The 19,868-nt window shown below is 40.2% G+C and overlaps 1 protein-coding gene across 1 annotated transcript in view; it reads right to left on the bottom strand.

The window, feature by feature from the left end:
• CACHD1 (cache domain containing 1) overlaps positions 1-19,868 on the bottom strand; it is a 200,322-nt gene that overhangs the window by 102,432 nt on the left and 78,022 nt on the right. The window contains exon 2 of the mRNA XM_032844869.1: positions 16,141-16,203. Within this exon, the coding sequence (XP_032700760.1) occupies positions 16,141-16,203 (63 nt within the window). The remainder of the gene's footprint in view (positions 1-16,140; positions 16,204-19,868) is intronic.

The raw sequence follows: 19,868 nt of genomic DNA, 5'->3' as shown, positions 1-19,868 counted from the left end.
GCAGCCGGCGAGGATACAGCACGAGACAGATGAAGACGTACAGATGGAACAGGGCCAGTCTGACTTTCCAATGGTCCAGAGGCTTCAGGGTTGTCTGACGGATGTGTGGGAATAGCACATCCAGTGGAGAAGCGGGGCAGCTGCTGACAGACAAACTGCAGGTGGACCAGGAAGATTGATGGGCAAGGCTGTCGGGGCTCCAGGGTCACATACCCTGCTCCTATGAGAGGAAGGGCTCCGGGGGGCCGAGCCCGGGAGGAGTGCAATGGAAAAAACAGAAGGCAAGTGCTGACATGCCAGAGAACCAGAGGAGTCTGAGCTCTGGGAAACCGTAGAGCACAGCAGCTTCTCTCTAAGCAAAATGCAGGTTTGCTTTTAAGGTCATAACGGAGTTTGCTTTGGGTAGCCAGCCGTCTGTGTTAGGTATTTCAGGAGAGTCATGGCAACACACACCCAAGCCTCCTGAAAGCCAAGGTTATCAACTTAAGGGCTCGATAGGCTCTTGCCCTATTTTTCACCCCACTCTCCCCTTAACAACCAGATCATAACAAAAGAAATAATGGGAAGGGCAGGCTTCAACCCACTTTTTCTCACTTCATTCTGTAACAGGAGCCCCTGAGCGGGAGGTTCCTTTAAACCAAAATAAGCAAGTCCTCTGGCCTTCAAAGCCTGCTCCTTCAGGAGGAACAAGTTCAGCGTAGTCTTGACCTTAGGAAGAATCAAGAGGCTGGGAAATGCGGGTTGGGGGGAGAAGAAGGAGTCACAACATAGAGACCAACCTCTATTTACCATTTAATTCACAACGTTTAGAGGTAAGTTTCCACAGGGTATTAATCAGGGAGGAGAAGGGGAGACGTATCTTGGGTTTGTGAATTTAGGAACTCTCCGGTGATCTATGAAGGATGCAATCATGGAAAAGGAAAGAAACCTCGGCCCTTTACTCTTAGTTTGCAAAGCCCATATTTAGAGTATAAATATCTGTGCATAACTTAACACCAGGTGTAACTTTAGAAGCATTCCAAGTAACAGGAAGCCAGGGCCACTAGAGAAACTGGGGATCAGCCGGGAGGGCTCTGAGACCTTGCAATTGTCCTCACAACCAATGCAAACAGTGGCTCATCTCCAGCCAACCCTGCAACCTGGGCCAAGGACTCAGGAAGTCTCTCCTGTATAAATCAAAGTCAAAACCTGAGCTAACCTCCAGTTAGAGGCCAACTGACCAGTGTTTTAAGGTTTTTCCACAGCCCCTTTGAGAGCAGATCGATCAACCACTTGTTAGCAAGTGTCCGTTAGTTCAGCAATCAAGTGGAAAGAGGATACTGGTGAGGAAACAAAAATCTTCTACCAGACACTTCCTTACCCTTGATCTGGCAAGAACTTAGTAAGTCCATTTCTTGGGAAGACAATCTTGAGACATCATGGGGGGAAAAATGTTTCCATTTCCTCTTTTTGAATATTAACTTATCTTTACAATGGACTATAACATGCCATTTTAGGACTTCATTAATACACAGTTCTAATGACAGCAGAGCTCAGTACAGCAAGTAGGAGATCTCTCCTAGTCCTCCATTATAAGAAGGTAAGTCAGCACAAGACAGAGCCCAATGCACAGGTTATTTCATATTTGGAGTAACAAACTCCCACAACACAGATTTCCTTTAAAATGGAAGGGGGAGGGGCACCTGGGTGGTTCAGTGGGTTAAAGCCTCTACTTTCAGCTCGGGTCATGATCCCAGGGTACTGGAATCGAGCCCTGCATCGGGCTCTCTCTTTGGGGGGGCGGGGGGAGCCTGCTTCCTCCTCTCTCTCTGCCTGCCCCTCTGCCCACTTGTGATCTCTGTCTGTCAAATAAATAAATAAAATCTTTTTTAAAATAAATAAATAAATAAATAAAATAGAAGGGAGAAAAAGCCAGTGCAAGAGAAAGCATTAAAAAAAAAAAAAGATTTTATTTAGTTAATTCAGAAGGGGGGGTGCGCAGACAGGGAGGCAGACTCCCCACTGAGCAAGGAGCCCATGCGGGACTCGATCCCAGGATCTAGAGATCATGACCTGAGCTGAAGGCAGATGCATAACCGACTGAGCCAACCAGGTGCCCAAGAGAAAGCATCTTATAAGCTGTTAAAGACTGGACTGGAAAATCCATAATCATCTGAGTCTAGAGTATGGCAGAACAACCTCAGGAAAGAGCACTCTCTCCTGCTCCCACCTTCCAGCAGGGAAGCCAGCTTATAATATATTTATCTCAAAAGACAGAGAAAAGGTACTTCTTAGCTTTAGTTTCAAGAGACGGGAGTAGTGGCAAAACAGCCTCTGAGACCTACCGGCCTCTACAATGTAGGTATAGAGCTCTAAATACTGATACAGAGGTACAAGGTGGTGGCTGTCGGCATCATTGTTGTTGTTGCAATTAGGAAACAACCACAACTCCCACACAGACCACTGGGATGAGGTGCAAATCCTGGATGCTGGGGGGAAAGGCTACTAAGACTTGCTAGAAACAACAAAAAAGTAATGTTTCCCATGTGGGTTCCAAACCAGAGGAATGAGGATATTTGCCTCAACCACAACAATTTTATTCTATCCTTCTCTGAACTATTCTGTCTGTTCTCTTGCCAAGCTGCATCTGATATCATACTCTAGCTCACAGTTGGATTTGGGAAGGTCTTCTCATCCCCTATCTGATGACAGGGAGGATTGCAAACAGAAGACCTGGGGCATGCCTGCTCTGCGAGGGCTGTTTGCTTGCGTGGGATTCACTGCTAACACCTTCCACGGTAGGGGGGTGCCTGACACGGGGCTCAGGAGATGGGACAGTGACACTTCTCCATAGGTTTGCAGAAGAACCAGCATGCACTTTGCAGCACACAGAAGGACTGAGAACTGCTTAAGTAACTACCAGTGAAAATGCCCACGAACAGCTATTTTCGCATGATCCTGACCTCCCCAGTCTTCTAACATTAAAACAACTCTGTAGCCCCTGCTAGGAGCCCATTGTTATCAATGTGTAACTTCATCCGTCCAGATTTTCAAAGGGTTTGGCTAATTCAGAGGCTCTTGATATTAGCAGCAATTAATTCCTTCACATCATTACCTCAGTATTTCCTATTGTGTCAAAGAATGGATTAGGGATGAGGTGGTTTCTGCTCTTAAGAGTCTCACCAGCTTTTCCAATCCACTCTGAGTTTAGTTTCCGAGTAAGCATTCCGCCAGGTCAGATGGATCGGAGGGTATGTTTCTGTAGGAGTAGCAATTTGGAGATCTGGATCTCCAATTCTTGAGATCTCCAACTCTCCAAATTGTGGATTTGGAGAAATCTTGGCTGCTACCTCCTCCCCAGCATTTCTGAGCCCTATCCAATTGAGAGATACTGGAAACGTGTATATAATGGGCTTAACTGTTTCCATTTTTAGTGGAATGTTCATTTCTCATGATGAAGTCTTCCTGGCTTATAGAATGAAGACTTACACTCGGTCCATTCCCTTCTAGTTAAATGCAGTTTAAGCAGGAAGCCCAGGCTCTCCTGAAAGAAGGCATCTGCACACATATGGACTGCAGGGTTGCGTGAAAAGCTGGAGCAGGGAGACAGGCGGGAAGGCCGTGATGTGGTGGGGTGGGGGTGGGGGAGGCGGGGGCAGGCAGGTGCAGGGAGCTTACATTTCTTTCCCCACCCTGCCTTTGAGGTGCCTGCCTGCAACACTTCCTTCTCCCTGCCTTTGCTGCTGGAGAAACAGCACCCGTCCCCCTTCATGTGCTCCATCTCAAAGAGTAGAAACACAACATGTGGGAATCAAGGGATCAGGGAAAAGGACTATTCTGGGTTTTGCCAAAACAACAACAAAAAACAAACCTGTAAATAGAATTTATAAGTATTAAATGTTAGGGCGTGGTACTCGTGGGAGGTAAAGATTTCCATTTTCTATCACCAGGACAGGAGTACATATACAAATGCAAACATCAACATTGGGTTTTAAGTACTGTAAATATGTGCACAGAATTCCTATCTGTAAACAGTAGGTACTGCATCTTCATGTGTTCGAAGGAAGTACATTATATAAAATGTGTGAGTACACAGGAGAGGGGTGTGTGTGTGAGAATTATCTCTACTTATCTCGACACAAGGCACATACATTGGCTAACATACAATACACATATGCCTCAAATCAGCCAGCCTCTGGGATAGGAATTAAATCTTTCATGCATGCATACAACCATATTTTAACTTCCAAATATAAACAAGCATATGGAACATATGCTGCATATACCTTTTCCTTAAAATATAAACAAGATAAATAGTTCAAATTCCAAACCGCTGCTTATTAAATAGTGAGATAGGTAGCCATCTTACTTCCCCTTCCTCCCCCCACCACCAAGAAGCTGGTTGAGCAGTTCCAGATCATTAATCGGTAATAATGACAATATTCAGTATCTCAGATTATTGTCAGAGCTTCATACTGGGAGAGAACCCAGGAGTTGTAAGAGATAGTGCCCCCCATCCCCCCAAAAAGGTTTGCTACATTCTCCAGGAAAACTACTAACAACAGCTCCTCACTAGGGATGCCAAAGAGTCCACTAAGTGCTACTCGTGCCACAGAAAGGAAGAGCACTCTGTTAGACTTTAACCCTGAGTACTAACCCAACAGCTGCAGTCTTTCACTTACTCCATTAGCTAGAAATTCTCATCTGGGGGTACTCATTTACAAAGGACAACAACAAAAAAAGCCAAAAGCCCATAGAAATTCCATAATGGCACACATAATAACTGTCCCAGGATTATGTTCATAAAGGAATAATGATGAATTGTGAAAAAGAAAAAAGGAGTCAAGGACTTCATTTACTTTTATATATTGTTTCTGTTCCTACAGGAAGATCCATTAGTAATATAATGCTCTTCCTCATAAGGCTCAAGTTACATCTTTGTGATTTATTAGAGTTAAAAGGCTTGTCACTAACAGTCCAGAAGGCACCCCATTCAGTGTTTTTACCCGTGTCAACTGAGCATTTGAAGTCAGTCTTTTCCCTGTTTAGCAGCTAAGTATTTATCATAGTACTTAAAATGTTTAGACATATTCCTTTCTTACTTTGGTTGATGTGTAATACTCTCAGGAAAGAATAAACCACACATTCCTTTTTAAAAAAATTGGAGACCTATAGAAAACCGGCAGTGGACAAAGTATAAAAAGCAACATCAGACCACACTGAATAAAGTCTTGGTCATATCATCTAATTCAAGAATCATTTTGGGGAATTACTTAATAGCTGAGTCCCCATTTCCTCAAATCGAAAACGGGAAGAGGAACTGTATCTGTATCTCAGGTTTGTGGTATAAATTCAATGAGATAATTCACATTAAGCAGCATTTGTTAAAAGAACACAAACTCGCATGTCAAGTAAATAATCTTTGCCCAAATGCAACAATGTCTAGGTACATAACAGTTCTCGCAACCATCCCCCAATTATTAGAATTCTAGAAAAAAATACGTAATTTGCACTGAAAGTACCGCCACACTAGAGGGGATTGATAATCTACTCGGACCACTGTTTGGTCTCATAAATGCAGTCAGTATTTGCTCAAGAGGGCATTTCCGTCCATTAGGGCATCCACCTGCAAGAGATTAGCAAGATATACCAAATATATGAACACATGTCTCCTGTGACTTAACTATGTCCTTGGGATGAGCTCTTTGTTTCTCTTCCTACAATGCCAAGTATATGGTAAGTCCTCAACAAATGTTTGCTGAACTCATCAACTGCCAACCCCTTACCAGGGGTATGCTCAGAATCTCCCTTCTAAGAGATCATATTCTAGTTTATCCATTCCATCCCAGGATCTAGAAAGCACTACAGCATTATTCTGACATGGTCCCTGCACTAAGAACTTTATTTTTAGAGGACCTACCTCTAGAGGACCTACCACAAGTTTTCTTTCTGCTGTAAGAACATCTAATATTTTTTTTTTTAGGTTTTATTTATTTATTTGACAGAGAGAGAGAGAGAGAGAGATTACAAGCAGGCAGAGAGGAGGGGAAGTGGCTTCCCCCCCCCCCCCCCCCCCCCCAGAGAGCCCGATGCAGGGCCCAATCCCAGGACTCTGAGATCATGACCTGAGCCGAAGGCAAAGGCTTATTAACCCACTAAGCCACTCAGGTGCCCCAGAACATTTAATATTTTCTTGCCTCTCCCTTTCCCCTACTTTAAGGAGTACTTCCTCATCACAATATTTTTGCATTTCTTTTAAAGCAAATCCAAATTCAATCTTGCATAATTTTTTTTTTTGAAAAGCAGAATGAGGTACTGTAATTGTAGCTCTTCTGTAAAGTGACCACGTCAAAAAAGCAAAACCATGATAAACTCTAATATATTAAACAAGGCGAACTGTTAGAGGAAGAAAGGGAGAGAAAAAAGCGAGAACTTCATCCTTACATTCTACAACAGCCTCTGCTATACCTCCCTCATACCTTAGGAAACCAAAATTTGGAAATAGTCATGGAGGCACTGCATCTAAATTCACCTAAACTCGACCCAGTTCTCTGACCTTTTAGGTGAGCCTGGACAAGATACTTATTTCCCTGTGCATAATTTTCCTTTGTCAGTAAACCTTATAGAGCCGGTTCTGGGGATTATGAATTCATGCAAATATTTACTGAGTACCTACCATATACTACATGTAGAGACTTCTTCATGGTACTGAGGGCACATCAAGGAATGAATTAGTTCTACCCTCATAGAGCTCAGGTTCTACTAGGAAAGATATTCAACAACCACCCAAAGGAAATATATTAAACAAACAAAAATAAATGCATATATACACCTGTGGTGATAAATTATAAGGAGATAAATAAAACAGGTATCGGGGTAAGGAGTAAAGAGGGGAGCAATTACTAAGATTTTTTATAAATGAGTGGCCCAGGAGGGCCTTACTGAGAAGGGACACTGAGGCAAGTCTGAAGGATGTAAAGGGGGGGGGGTAGAATCATTTAAGATTTAATGACACAGGCCATATAAGATTTAATGACAGTACTTAATCATATATAGTCAATAAATAATGCCAATCATTATCACAACCAATACAATGAAGAAAACACAAAACGGGGAAAATTCTGTCTTTGCCACTTTACCATTTATAATGATCACTCTGACACAGTTTTCTCATATGGAAAATGGGATAAGGACACCTGCACTTTTTATGATGTCATTAAGAGGATAAAATGAGAAAATATACATGGATACACTAAAAAATAAAGAGCCACATAAATATTACAACTATCACATTCTCTTTTATACTATTTTTCCAAAATGAGAGACCACCATCCCATCTTATGGAACAAGGCATAAGTAGGCCAGGAAAAGGGTTTCTAAGATAAAAATGAATTTCTCTTTTGGAAAGTCAGACCAAGAACAGTAAGACCTGAAACAGACTTAGATTCATTTCCAATCAAGGAAACCTAAACAACGAGCTCAATTTGCCAGGACTCTGATTTGAGGGAACAATCATCTGTTTGCTCTGAGCTTTGGCTGATTCATTACAAATTCTCCATCTGGGTGGCTTTACTAGCTTTCAACATTTCTTTTACCTTCCTACAAATTCAGTGTCTTTTGTTCACTCATTCAACAAAAATTTCATGAACACTTACAATAAACACAGAGCCACGTGTAGATTTCGGTAAGTGGGTGAACTAAACCAGGGCTCAGCTTAAATAAATCCCCCGGGGACAGGTGGAGGAAAAGTTAGAGGCAAAGAATGGAATCCATCTACACCACCTCCAGGATTCCTCTACTCTGGACAAGTCTGAGCCTTGAACATACTTAACTAGGTAATTATAAACAAAATGAGAGCCTTCAGGCTACTACCACACTAGGTTATGCTTGGCAGGGCAACCCAAAATAAATCCAGATTCTGGAAATATGAGTATTGAGGTGCAGAGTATCTCTAGATACTTTTTTCAACAAATAGTCACTAAATGCCTACCCAGTACTGGGCACAGGGAGCCAGGATTAAAAGACATGATTCCCAAGTGCTCAGCGCTTCCACGCCTCCTCTTGTCTACCATTGTCCCTTTCTCCCTGTGGTGCAGTGCACACCTCAACAACAGAACCAGGTTTTCCTACAGTGAAGAGTTTCTGGTAGTGGAAATACAGAAGTAATAGACATGCAAAGCTGACACAAATCCCATGTCTAGTCTCTCATTTCTCAACTAGCATAGCTTCTACTTAAAGCTCCGACTAGTCCCTTCCAGGGTCCTTCTGTGATTGTTCTCTCCTGGAAATTCTCTAAAATCTATAGCTCTCTTCTTATAGGCCTTACCTACAAGGATTAAATAACACACTAAGAATGGCAATCTTCTCACTCCTCTACTCTTACATGCATTCTCTACCACTCTATTGTATTCTGAAAGCAGAACACAAAATACAAAAATGTCTAGTCTGTGCCTGCCATGTAACTTCTGGAGCAATCTTGCAACACAGACCGTCACACCCATTTTATAAATAAAATGGATGCAGACACTGAAAGGTTAAGTATCATGCCAAAAATCAAATAGATGTAAATGATAGAAACTGCTTGGAGCTCAAGTTTTCCATATCAAAAGAGGCTCTTTAGTTCTCCTTCGAAAGCAACCCCTGTCCCAAGGAGTAGTTTCCTAACCTTTCCGGCCTTATACCCATGGTCTCAGAGGTCCCAACTCTAAATTCTGAAACACCACTCAACATAGAACCGATTACTTACATTTTAGCATATAAAGTATCATCTCTTTAAGACTGACTACCTCTATTCATAATATCTTTGAAGAAATAACTATTTTGTGTTTGTTCTGTTACGAAGTGTTTTTCTTCTATGATTAAAGGGATGGAATTTCATGCATGATCTAGATACTTCTTTTTAGATGGATTCTAATCCACTGCTTTGACCTGGTCCAAATTCCTCGTGACTGGGGACTTGAATTTATATAGGTACAGGAATAATTTGGAGTATTAGCAAGCATTAGGTTCATATAAAACCAATATGCTTCTCCTTTACTGTACTCCAATGAATGGTATTGGTGAAATAAAACATCAAATTTTAAATCTTGCAGGAAGCAGCGTCAGTATCAAGTAATAATTCACAAAAATAATTGAGGAAAAACTACAGACTTCTACCAGAATGTATTTTAAATGCTAGAGTGTTTTGAAACACAAGAAACAGACTAGCAGGGGCACCTGGGTGGCTCAGTCATTAAACATTTGCCTTCAGCTCAGGTCATGATTCCAGGGTCCTGGGATTGAGCCCCACATCAGGTTCCCTGCTCAGCGGGAAGCCTGCTTCTTCCTCTCCCACTCCCCCTGCTTGTGTTCCCTCTCTCACTGTAGGTCTCTCTCTCTAACTAATTAAATAAATCTAAGGAAGGAAGGAAAGAAGGAAGGAAGGAAGGAAGGAAGGAAGGGGAAGCAAACTAGCAGTTTGCATCCTATCAGCCTAAATGCCTGCTACAACAATCAATTCTCCTCACAGGAATATAATAGAACCAAAAGCTTTTCAGTCTCCAGAGTACAATCCCTATTTTTTGACAGAAGAATAAAAGCCAAAGTGTGACCAATTTTTGAGAGTAAAGAATCAACAAAAATCAAGTTCAAATATATGCAGATGACAGAACCCATACACAGGATTCTAAAGCCGCTATCATAACTATGCTCAAGGATACAAAGGAAAACATGCTTGCGATAACTGAAAAGAAAATCTTAGAAAAATCCTCTAGAGAAAGAAACAAATGGAAATCCTGGAGTTTAAAAATAGGATACTGAAGTTTTAAAAAGTCTATCTGTGGAGTTCAACAGCAGGTTGAGATATTAGGAGTAAACTTAAAGACAGATCAACAAAAATGATCTAATCGGGAGGTCAGAGGGGAAAATAATTTTTAAAAGGAGGCGGTGGCATTATCTCAGGAACTTATAAAATATCAAAAGATGTAGCATATATGGAATCAAAGTCCCAGCAGGAGAAAAGAGAACAAGGCAAAAAAATACCTGAGCAGGTAATGATCAAAAAGCCCCCAAATCTGATGAAGACCAAATATTTATAGATTCAGAAAGCTCAACACACACCAGGGAGGATAAATATAAAGACTGATATGTCTAGACAATTATAGTCAAATTGCTGAAAACCAAAGATAGAGGGAAAAACTGTGACAGAATCCAGGGAGTGTGGGTGGGCAATGATATTATAGACACTGACAACTTTTATGGCTTTCTCATCAGAAGTGAACTCCACTACACAGTGGAACATCATTTATGCTTTAAAGATTTTAAAAAAAAAAAATCAGTCTAGAATTCAGTCTCAAGCAAAAATATCTTAAGAGTAAAGGCAAATAGAGATATTTTCTGAGCACAAGAATAATGAGAAAGAGACTCTGTCACCAAAAAATCTTTAAAGAGGTTTTTAAACTATCAGTTGATTATCTTCAGGGAAAAAATGAAGCTTATTGGGAATGGTAAGTATCCAACATTCATTTTTCTTTTAATTAATTTACTGAATTCATAGGACAATTTAAAGGAAAGTTTAATATTCTCTTGCGCAGTTTACAATAGGTAGAACTCTAGCATGAAGGACAGTAGTGGGAAATGGACCTACAAGGTTATGAGGGTTCTAGATTTTCTGTGAAGTGATAGAATATTAAGCTCCAAATAGACTGTAATAAGCTAAGGGTATATACTGTAGAGCGTGTGTAGAGCACAAACCTAAAAATAAGCAGAGAAATACAGGTTTAAAAAGCTAAGACAGATTAATATGAAATTCAAAACAAACAAACAAACAAAAATTCAAAAGGAGGTGGTGGGGGAGGAACTAAAAGAGGGGAAAATGAAAATAGTTGACCCAAATCCAACAATCAAAGTAAATACTCCCAATTAAAAGACCAAAACTGTTAGTTAAAAAAGCCTCAACTCTATTTGGTCTACAAAAGATACACTGTTACCAAGGGAGACACAGAAAGTAAATGCTTATAAAAAGACCTAGTGCAAACAGTAAGCATAGAAAGGCTGGAGTGGCAATATTAGTATCAGCTTAAACTTCAAGAAAAGACCACTGTAACTAGACATAAAGAACATTATATAATGTGGAAAACAACTCCTCAGAAAGACCAAACAATTTTAAATGCATACCAGCCCAATAATGAAACCTCAAACTATAGGAGACAAAAATGAGCAGAATTAAAGGAAAAAATGCGCAACTCCAACAATACAGATATTAACAATCCTCTTAGCAATGACAGAATTAGACAAAATAAAAATCAGCCCCCAAACAAATAATCTGAATTATCAACTTGCTTAATCTAATGGGTATATGAAGAAACTAACAGTCAGCAACTACAGAATACACATTCAAGTTTACATGGTATATTCACCAAAGTAAATCATATGCAGGGCCATAAAACCCAAGTTTCAACAAATTAAAAAAGACTGAAATCATACAATATGTTCCCTGACCACAGTGAAATTAAATTAGAAGTTAGTAACAATAGCTAAGAAAGCCCCAAATGTTTTGGAAATCAGACTACACACACTATAAAGTAATCCTTGGGTCAAAAAAGAAATTAGAAAATATTTCAAAAATTGAACTATAAGAAAACCATGATCTCAAACTTTGTGGGATGATAAAAGCAGTGCGTAGAGGACAGTTTATAGTGTTAAATGACTCTATTTGAAAAACAGAAAGGTGTTAAAAAAAAAAAAAATCAATGACCTAAAATTCCAATTTAAGAAGCAGAAGACCAAACCTAACCTATAACACAAGGAAAGAAATAAAAAAAGAGCTTAAATCTGTGAAACAGAAAGTGGAGAAAATTAATGAGGCCAAGTTATAAAAGCTTGGTCATCACCACCAATTTACTTTGCCATTTGTTCTCTCTCATTCTCTGTCAGTCTAATTTATCCATTCAAGGTATTTTTCCCCCCCAAAGAACCAATATTTTGTTTTACTGATTTTTCTTTATGTTCTTCTTTTAGCCTACAGTTATTAAAAGGATAACAAAATATTATAAACACTTCTATGCCAATAAATTTGACAACTTAGATGAAAAGGACAAATCTCTTGAAAAAAATCCTCTTACTAAAATGGATACAAGACAGAAAATCTAAGGAAAAAAAAAACTGTACCTCCCCCTCAACCCCACCCACAAAACCCAAAGACCTATAGCTATTAAAGAAACTGAGGATCAAAAACCTGCCCACAAAGCATGCTCCAAGTCCAGACGGCATTCTGGGTATATTCAACCAAACATCAGTGGAAGGATATCACTAATGCTATATACTGTTTTCGAAAGTCAAGGACAAGGAAATGTTTCCAAACTAGTTTTATAAAGCAAATACCCTAGAATCACAAAGTGTTAAGTACTAAGGGGGAGGGGGGTGGAGGAAGTAGAACAAAGTAAAGGAAAATCAGGACTTTGGCAGGCAGGGTGGGCTGCATTTTAAAATACATTGGTCACCTCTTTCAGCAAGTGACTTCTGAGGAAAGACTTGGAGCAGATGAAGGTCCTTGGGGACGAATGTCTCAACGGCACCAGTGCAAAGCCCTAAAATGCAGAATTATGCCAAAAAACAGCAAGGAGTCAAGTGTGGGTCCTGTAGGCCCAAGCCAGGTAAGTATATCAACACAACACAACAGAAAGGATCAAACTTCTTCATACTGATGTTAATCGAATACAATGAGGACCCTGGATTTAGCAACGTGGGCATCACTGGTGACCTTGGAGAGAGCAGTTTTGTAGGACTTGTAGGGCTGAAGAAAGTTTCGGAGAGAATGCGAGAACTGGACCAAAGGAGTATGGATACCTTGTGACGGTTTGTGCTTCAAAGGGAAAGAAAAAAATGGGGCAGTACATGGGAGAGGGAAGCAGGGTCAAGGGTTTGTTTATGCTTAAGACAGAAGAACAGCACGTTTACGTGCTGAAGGATAGGATCCTGAAGAGAAAAAAAAAGGATTAAGAAAGAAGGAGTACTTGGCCCAAGGTCAGGTATTTTGGCCCAAGGTCAGGTACACTGCACACGTAGATGTTGCTCTTACCCTAATGGCCTATTCCAAAAGAATTCTGAAGTCTTCTAAAATCAGCCACTGCCATCAATAATTTATGAAATAGTGCATGATGAAAATAGATTTGCTATCTCATTAAATAAATGATTAACCCAAATAATTACTAGAGCATTTGTGAAAAAGTTAGACCAAACTCTTGACACATGTCCAAGGTGCCTCTGGCTTCTTTAGTGATTCAATTAAGTGCTCCAAGAGGCTCTTTCTCCTTTTGTTTCTTCTTCATTGCTTTGTGTTTTATGGACAATGTTTGGCTCTCTTTGGGGCACTGGATCAAAAACTCATTTTTCTTGATTCTGGTTCAATTTCATATAATGGCTTTATGTGCTCATACAACTTCATTTCTCAAAGTCTTAAAAAACGGAGTCTATGGGAAATACCCCGCGTAAGAATGTATGCACGGGATTTTATTTCCTGAGGCTGTTGCCACAGATTTTTGGCAGCAAAACTACAGATACTGAACTAATTAAAGATTTAAAACACATTGTTAGGCATTTAGAGCCACACTCAGAAGGTTAATTTAAAAGAAATAATTAGAAAAAGCAAAGCAAAGTCTATATCATAGAGAGTTTTGTAGTAAGAGTCAAGAATCACAAAATGTTTATTAGTTTTAATTACTTTGCTCCCCTAAGCAGAAGATATTAACAAGGCACTAGATTTACTGCCAACTTACACAGTATGCACAAGTCAGATCCAACTCTCAATAAGATTTGATTAGTAAGGTGGGAGGGTAAGAATCCACGAGGTTCTAGTTCTCATTACCCCAATGGAGGAATGATGGACAGAAAAATCAAATCAGGATTGCAGATCCTACAAAATATACCAAAACATAAAGTGGTCCACTAAAGACTGAGCTAAAATGGAGTATAGGGGTCAATAATCCACCTTCAATAACTAGCCTATTTTGACTTATCAAAAGAATCTTATAAGCAGTTACGAGGGTTCTTATAATAATGATGACATGATAATTATCTCCACATACTGGATGTAAAAGAGGCATAAGATCAATTTGTTCAGGGTTCTTCCAAAGGGCAGACTGGAGAGATTGAAGGAAGATTCAAAGTACATTCTGGGTCAATGTAAGGGAATTTTTTGACCATCAGATGGGGCGGGGCGGGGGGGAGAACTGGGTGAGAATTCATTTGAATGATACCAAAAAAAAAAAAAAAAAAGCTTAGCAGAGGCTGCTGTTTTGAACTGAATATACAAATTTTAAAAATCAACTCTTAAAAACATACATACATACATATACACATATAAACTTGGTGTCCAACTTCTTTTGAAAAGTAGCTAACGTAACAGTCATGACACTACAGGTAACTTATTTTATCTCTTGAAGCTTCAGTTTGCTTATCTGTAATAAGGATATTTTTCCTTCAAGGTTATTTCAAGGAAAAAAAAATCAATGTGATAAGCACCAATGTTCCATATGTCCGCAATCAGTCGCTATAATTTTAACAAATTATTAAAGGCTTCCAAACGTGTGCACATCTTGATAAATAAAGCAATGATATCAGTCTGAGAAAACAAAACAAGTTTCACATCTGAAGACAGCTGAAGAAGAACTTGTATCTGTTACTTCAAGGAGAGCAACAAAGCTGATCTCCCTGGGTCAGTTTCTTTAAAATGTTATCAAGTGGCCTTTGGTCTCCCAAAAAGTTTCCTCCAACACACTTTGTGTAGAAATCTTCCCTCCCATAAAAACCCTTTTAAATTTCATGACCTTAAAAGCACTTCTCAGTTTGCTGGAATAAACATAAGACAGGAATTATTAAGATAAAGACTTGATACAGCAAACTGCATCATATTCACTGTAATGTGAAGTCATTAGTTTTTTTTTTTTTTTAATATCTGAAGCTAAGAAGAAGAGTACACACGTAAGTGCTTACATCCTTTAAATTTAACCTCCAGAAACCAATAAAACATTTTAAGGTCTACACACAGGAAATGCTGAACTTCAAAATTAAACCACAGTAATTTATTATAAATAAATAACTACCCATCAATAACTTCACTCTAATGACACTTGGAAAGCTTTTCCCTCTTGTGTAGCACTTCTGAAGTTCAGATCAAGACAAGCTGTTTTCCAGGAATAAAGTAAAGGCAGCACCTCAGGGAATTGGAGTTATTGTGTATTTTACCACTATTATCTTTTTATTCGGTGGAAGCACTCCGCTACACTCTGGTTTTTAGCTTGGTTCTGTTTTTTACTTAAGTTTCCAACCTTGCTTCAAGTTACCAGTTGACGATCACACAGTGTAATGAAGTTGGTGGATTAGTTGAAATTAAAACCCAGAATCCTCTTTACCACCCTTCTTTTTAAGCACAGATCAATTATTTATGACCAAGTTCACCAACACTATGTTTCAATTTAGGAAGGAGTCCATTTTAAAGGCAGCTATAAATAAAGTAAATAGAATCTGGCCTCAGAACTTTTTGACCCCACACAGTACTGAAAGGAGATAGAAGGACCAACAAGCAAATGAAGAATACAGGAGAAAAGAAAAATTAAAGAACAAAAGAAACCAATATCCACTGAGCTGCTTCTATGCCAGAATCTTCCACACAAAGGATGTCATTTGTTCTCAACCATCTTGACATTACTTCATTTAACTCTCACTATCTCATAAAGGACATACTGTATTCACCTTACTTTAAGGCCCTGAAACAACAGATCCAAAAGGCTGACTTGCTCACTGGGGGTCACGGAAAAAGTGAAAAAACCAAGAATCTGACCTGGGTTGGTCTGATTCCAAAGCCTGGGCATGTCTTCCCAGTATCCGATGAAATAATTTCTAGTATTTTAAAATTGGGGTCAGTTCCGGAATTTTCAAAACAACAAAAAGGAATTAAATCATACTTCCAAAGTGTAACACAAGTAACAAAAAATATCCACAGAACCATGACCGCAACAGCCTCCAAGAACTTCAAGTCTGAGGTTGTCGCTGTTGTGCCTACGACACAGATGAAACCCTACACAGAACAGCAGGAAACCTCACGTAGAGACGGCCTGCGAAGGATCGTACAGCTGCATCCAAACGCAGCACAGAGAGAAGGTCAAGTACTAAGTAACCTCTTACCTGCTGTACTTCACTTTCTCCATTTGAGATCTTTTCCGTGTAAACAAAGGAGTTGAATATCCGCTGGAACAGAAAGAAAATGAAAAAACGTCAGATTTTCTCAAGCAGCCATTTTCCAATGAAGATTGTGTGTGTGAATCATTTGTTTACAACACCAACGGAAGCAATCAGAAAAAAAAAGTTATGAAAATACTGTTATTTTACGCCGAGAAATCCACCTATCAGCCACAAGTCAAGCACACTTATATAAGCAAATACCAGGCACTTCTGCAGTGAAATAAACCAGATGTTCCACCATATTTTTCATTTTCAAAACTACATTTAATTATAGATTTCCGGAGCCCATGCCATTTTATCCAAGTGGTATAATCTGACAAAGTTGTGTTTCTCATTTAAATCCTGCACTCCCTGAATGCTGTAATTGTTTACAGACACTAAAATCTAATGCAATAAAGGTCTTTAAAAGGGATTCTTTCCTTATTCTCTCATGTCCCTGGTCCCACCAGTACCTACCCAATATTATCTATCACCTTCATTACCCAAGCACTCCCTTGGGAGGGTAACATAATAGGGCTTGCAAAATATGTGCAGCCTTAAGATCCAGTTCTTACATGTCAGGAAATGGGACAGCCGTGCCAAGACATTCGTCCAAACTATGACACACAAGCACACACATTCTTCCACTGCTCTCCGCCTAGCTGGTAACTACCCCCTCCATACATTGCCTGCATTTAAAACATCCCTGCAGACTTATGACTTTACCAAACCCTACCCATTCCTGAGCAGTCACAAGAGATTAATATATAACATACTAAAGAAACTAGGATCCAAGATACGTATCTGTTAGAGACACAAAAAAAGAGCAGCGGCCCCCTCATTTACCCTAAAACTTTAAAGATCCACTGGAACTCTCCAGATGAGTAAGGAGTCAGACCTGGAGATGTCAGCCAAAACTTCCCTTTTCCCTTTCTATCCCACTGCCAAGGGCTTGTCAGCATCTGGGACAGCTTCCAGGATAGCCTAGCACACCTGCATGGTTGTGGTGAGGAAGGCAAGCGCCAAGTTTACCAAGTATTGGGCAAAAGGGGAAAGATAAGATGCAAGGGAAGAGGGTGGGGGAAGGAGGGGAAGGACTGTGACAGAATGGGATGGAATTACAGTCTGGAAAATTCTAATTATGAATTATCATAATTTTACAAGACACCACTCATTCATCCAACAGATGCTAATTTTCCCTTTCCTTCCTAAAAAGGACTCTGCTGAGGGGTGCCTGGGTGGCATAGTCAGTTAATGGGCTGACTCTCGGTTTCCACTCAGCTCAGGTCGTGATCTCGAGTCCTGCTTCTGGCTGGACTGTGTACTCAGAGCAGAGCCTGCTTAAGGGATCCCTCTCCCTTTGCCCCTCCCCCCTCAAATAAATCTTAAAAAAAAAAAAAAGACTCTGACAGGAAAAGTCCATATTTCCAGTAATAGTGCTAAGGCCAAGGATACTGGCTGCTGTGTAATGAATGCTTACTATGGGCGGACATTATTCTCAGCATGTTTTGTTTTTCTTTTAAATGTCTCCTAAAACACCCTTGTGACAGGCACTATTATCTCCACCACACAGCAGAGAAAACAAGCAGATTTGCTGAGAGGCTAACGCCATGCACATACTATACCTTTGTGCACATGTCCTAGTCCATCTTTATATGGAAATCACTGCAGCTCCAAAGATGAAAAACTACTACCCTGGGAAGTTAAGGATCTTACCCAGGATCACTTGGCGAGGATTGGAACCTACCCACTCCAGACCCAATGCTCCTAACTCTATTGTCTCATGAGAATTTGCCACACAGCTGCCTGACCCGTATTTAAAAACGAAACAACAGGGCACCTGGGTGGCTCAGTTGTTAAGCCTCTGCCTTCACCTCAGGTCATGATCCCAGGGTCCTGGGATCGAGCCCCACATCGGGCTCCCTGCTTAGCAGGAAGCCTGCTTCTCTCTCTGCCACTCCCTCTGCTTGTGTTCCCTCTCTCACTGTGTTTCTGTCAAATAAATAAAATCTAAGAAAAAAAATGAAAAAAATAAAAATTAAAAAATAAAAACAAAACAACAACAACAAAAAACCCCCACTTCTGTTAGGAGCTAATACCCAAACATAATGAAGATCAACTGTCCCTTACTTTTCTCTCCAAAATTCAAAAGGCTCTAAAAATCCAAATTTCACCTAAGACATTTGCGACCAAAATAGGACATGATCTGAATTTATTAGGCTGTAAATCCTAACTCCAACTGATGTGTACTTCTAGCCTTTATTAAACCACTTAATGTGCATGTTCATTAGTTCTGATGCAGATATATTATTTAATGCATCTGATTATTGGGTTCTGTGCAAGACCTCACTGGCAGTATGTTTTTATTAGGGGCACCAGGATTCTGAATCCTAAGACAGATCCCCCCCCCTTTTTTTTTAGATTTTATATATTTATTTGGCAGACAAAGATCACAAGTAGGCAGAGAGGCAGGTGGGGGTGGGGGGAGCAGGCTCCCTGCTGAGCAGACAGGCCAATGCAGGGCTCGATCCCAGGACCCTGAGATCATGACCTGAGCCGAAGGCAGAGGCTTAACCCACTGAACCACCCAGGTGCCCCAACAGATCCCATTTTGAAAAAGGGATTAGCAACCTGTACGACCTCCATTCCTATAATTTGAAGCTCACAGTTTTCTGGTGAACACCTTAGCTTAATAGATTTTAACGTTTTTGGAACCTGGGTCACTCCCATCTGCTTCCCAGACCATATTTTTATACAATGTGATCTTCAAAACTTGCTCAGTATCATGAGAACACGGACTAAATATTAACATGATTCATGTAGTGTCTCCAGATCTTGAAAAGTGTGGTCAATTTCTTATTGCATTTCTGACAATCGTCATCCAGTTGATACAACATCTGGTCTATCCTGGAAGGTGCCTGATGGAATAATGCACGAAACAGCCCTGGGAAACACATCTGATCCACCTTGCTCAAGTCAACACCCACCAAGGGCCAAACTTACTATCACACTTGGGGGTGGGATGTTAAAATAATAAGTGAATTCCTCTCTAGTAATACAGAATCTATGTTGGGAGGTATTGACAAGGCTGTGTTTCAATCCCTGTATTATTCGTCTATTATCTTACCAATTATTAAAAAATGATTGCTCATTCTTTCATGCAGACCTTTTTATGGCCTATAAGAATTTTTATATTCTCTGCACTTAATAAATGGGGGTGGATAAAAGAAAATTTTAAAAGTTTTGGATACAAACAGTACTGACTCTGCAGGCTACCTACTTTTTTAAAAAAATGTTTTATTTATTTATTGGACACAGACACAGGGGGAGAGGGAACACAAGCTGAGGGAGTGGGAAAGGGAGAAGTATGCTTATTGCAGAGCAGGGAACCCCTGGGATCATGACTTGAGCCGAAGGCAGACACCTAATGACTGAGCCACCCAGGCGCCGGGCTACCTACTTTCTGCAGCCCTCTAACCACCCCACAAAGCGAAATCACCTGCAAGGGTCATAGTTTGGGGCTATCACCAAAGCAAACAATTTTTGCCCCTCACCTTCCCCAAACAGGGAAGGGTATTAGGGGCTGGTAGAATCTAGACGAGTAACTCACAACTCAATAGGTCAGCCAGTCATGTCTGGTTCAAGGTTAAAAGTTAGGTTTGTCTGTATGCACAAGATCTCAAGGTAGAGAG

The sequence above is a fragment of the Lontra canadensis genome, unplaced genomic scaffold (assembly GCF_010015895.1).
Source record: "Lontra canadensis isolate GAN:19392208 unplaced genomic scaffold, GSC_riverotter_1.0 scaffold158, whole genome shotgun sequence".
Classification (NCBI taxonomy): Eukaryota; Metazoa; Chordata; class Mammalia; order Carnivora; family Mustelidae; genus Lontra; species Lontra canadensis.
This window is presented reverse-complemented; position numbering and strand designations above follow the sequence as displayed.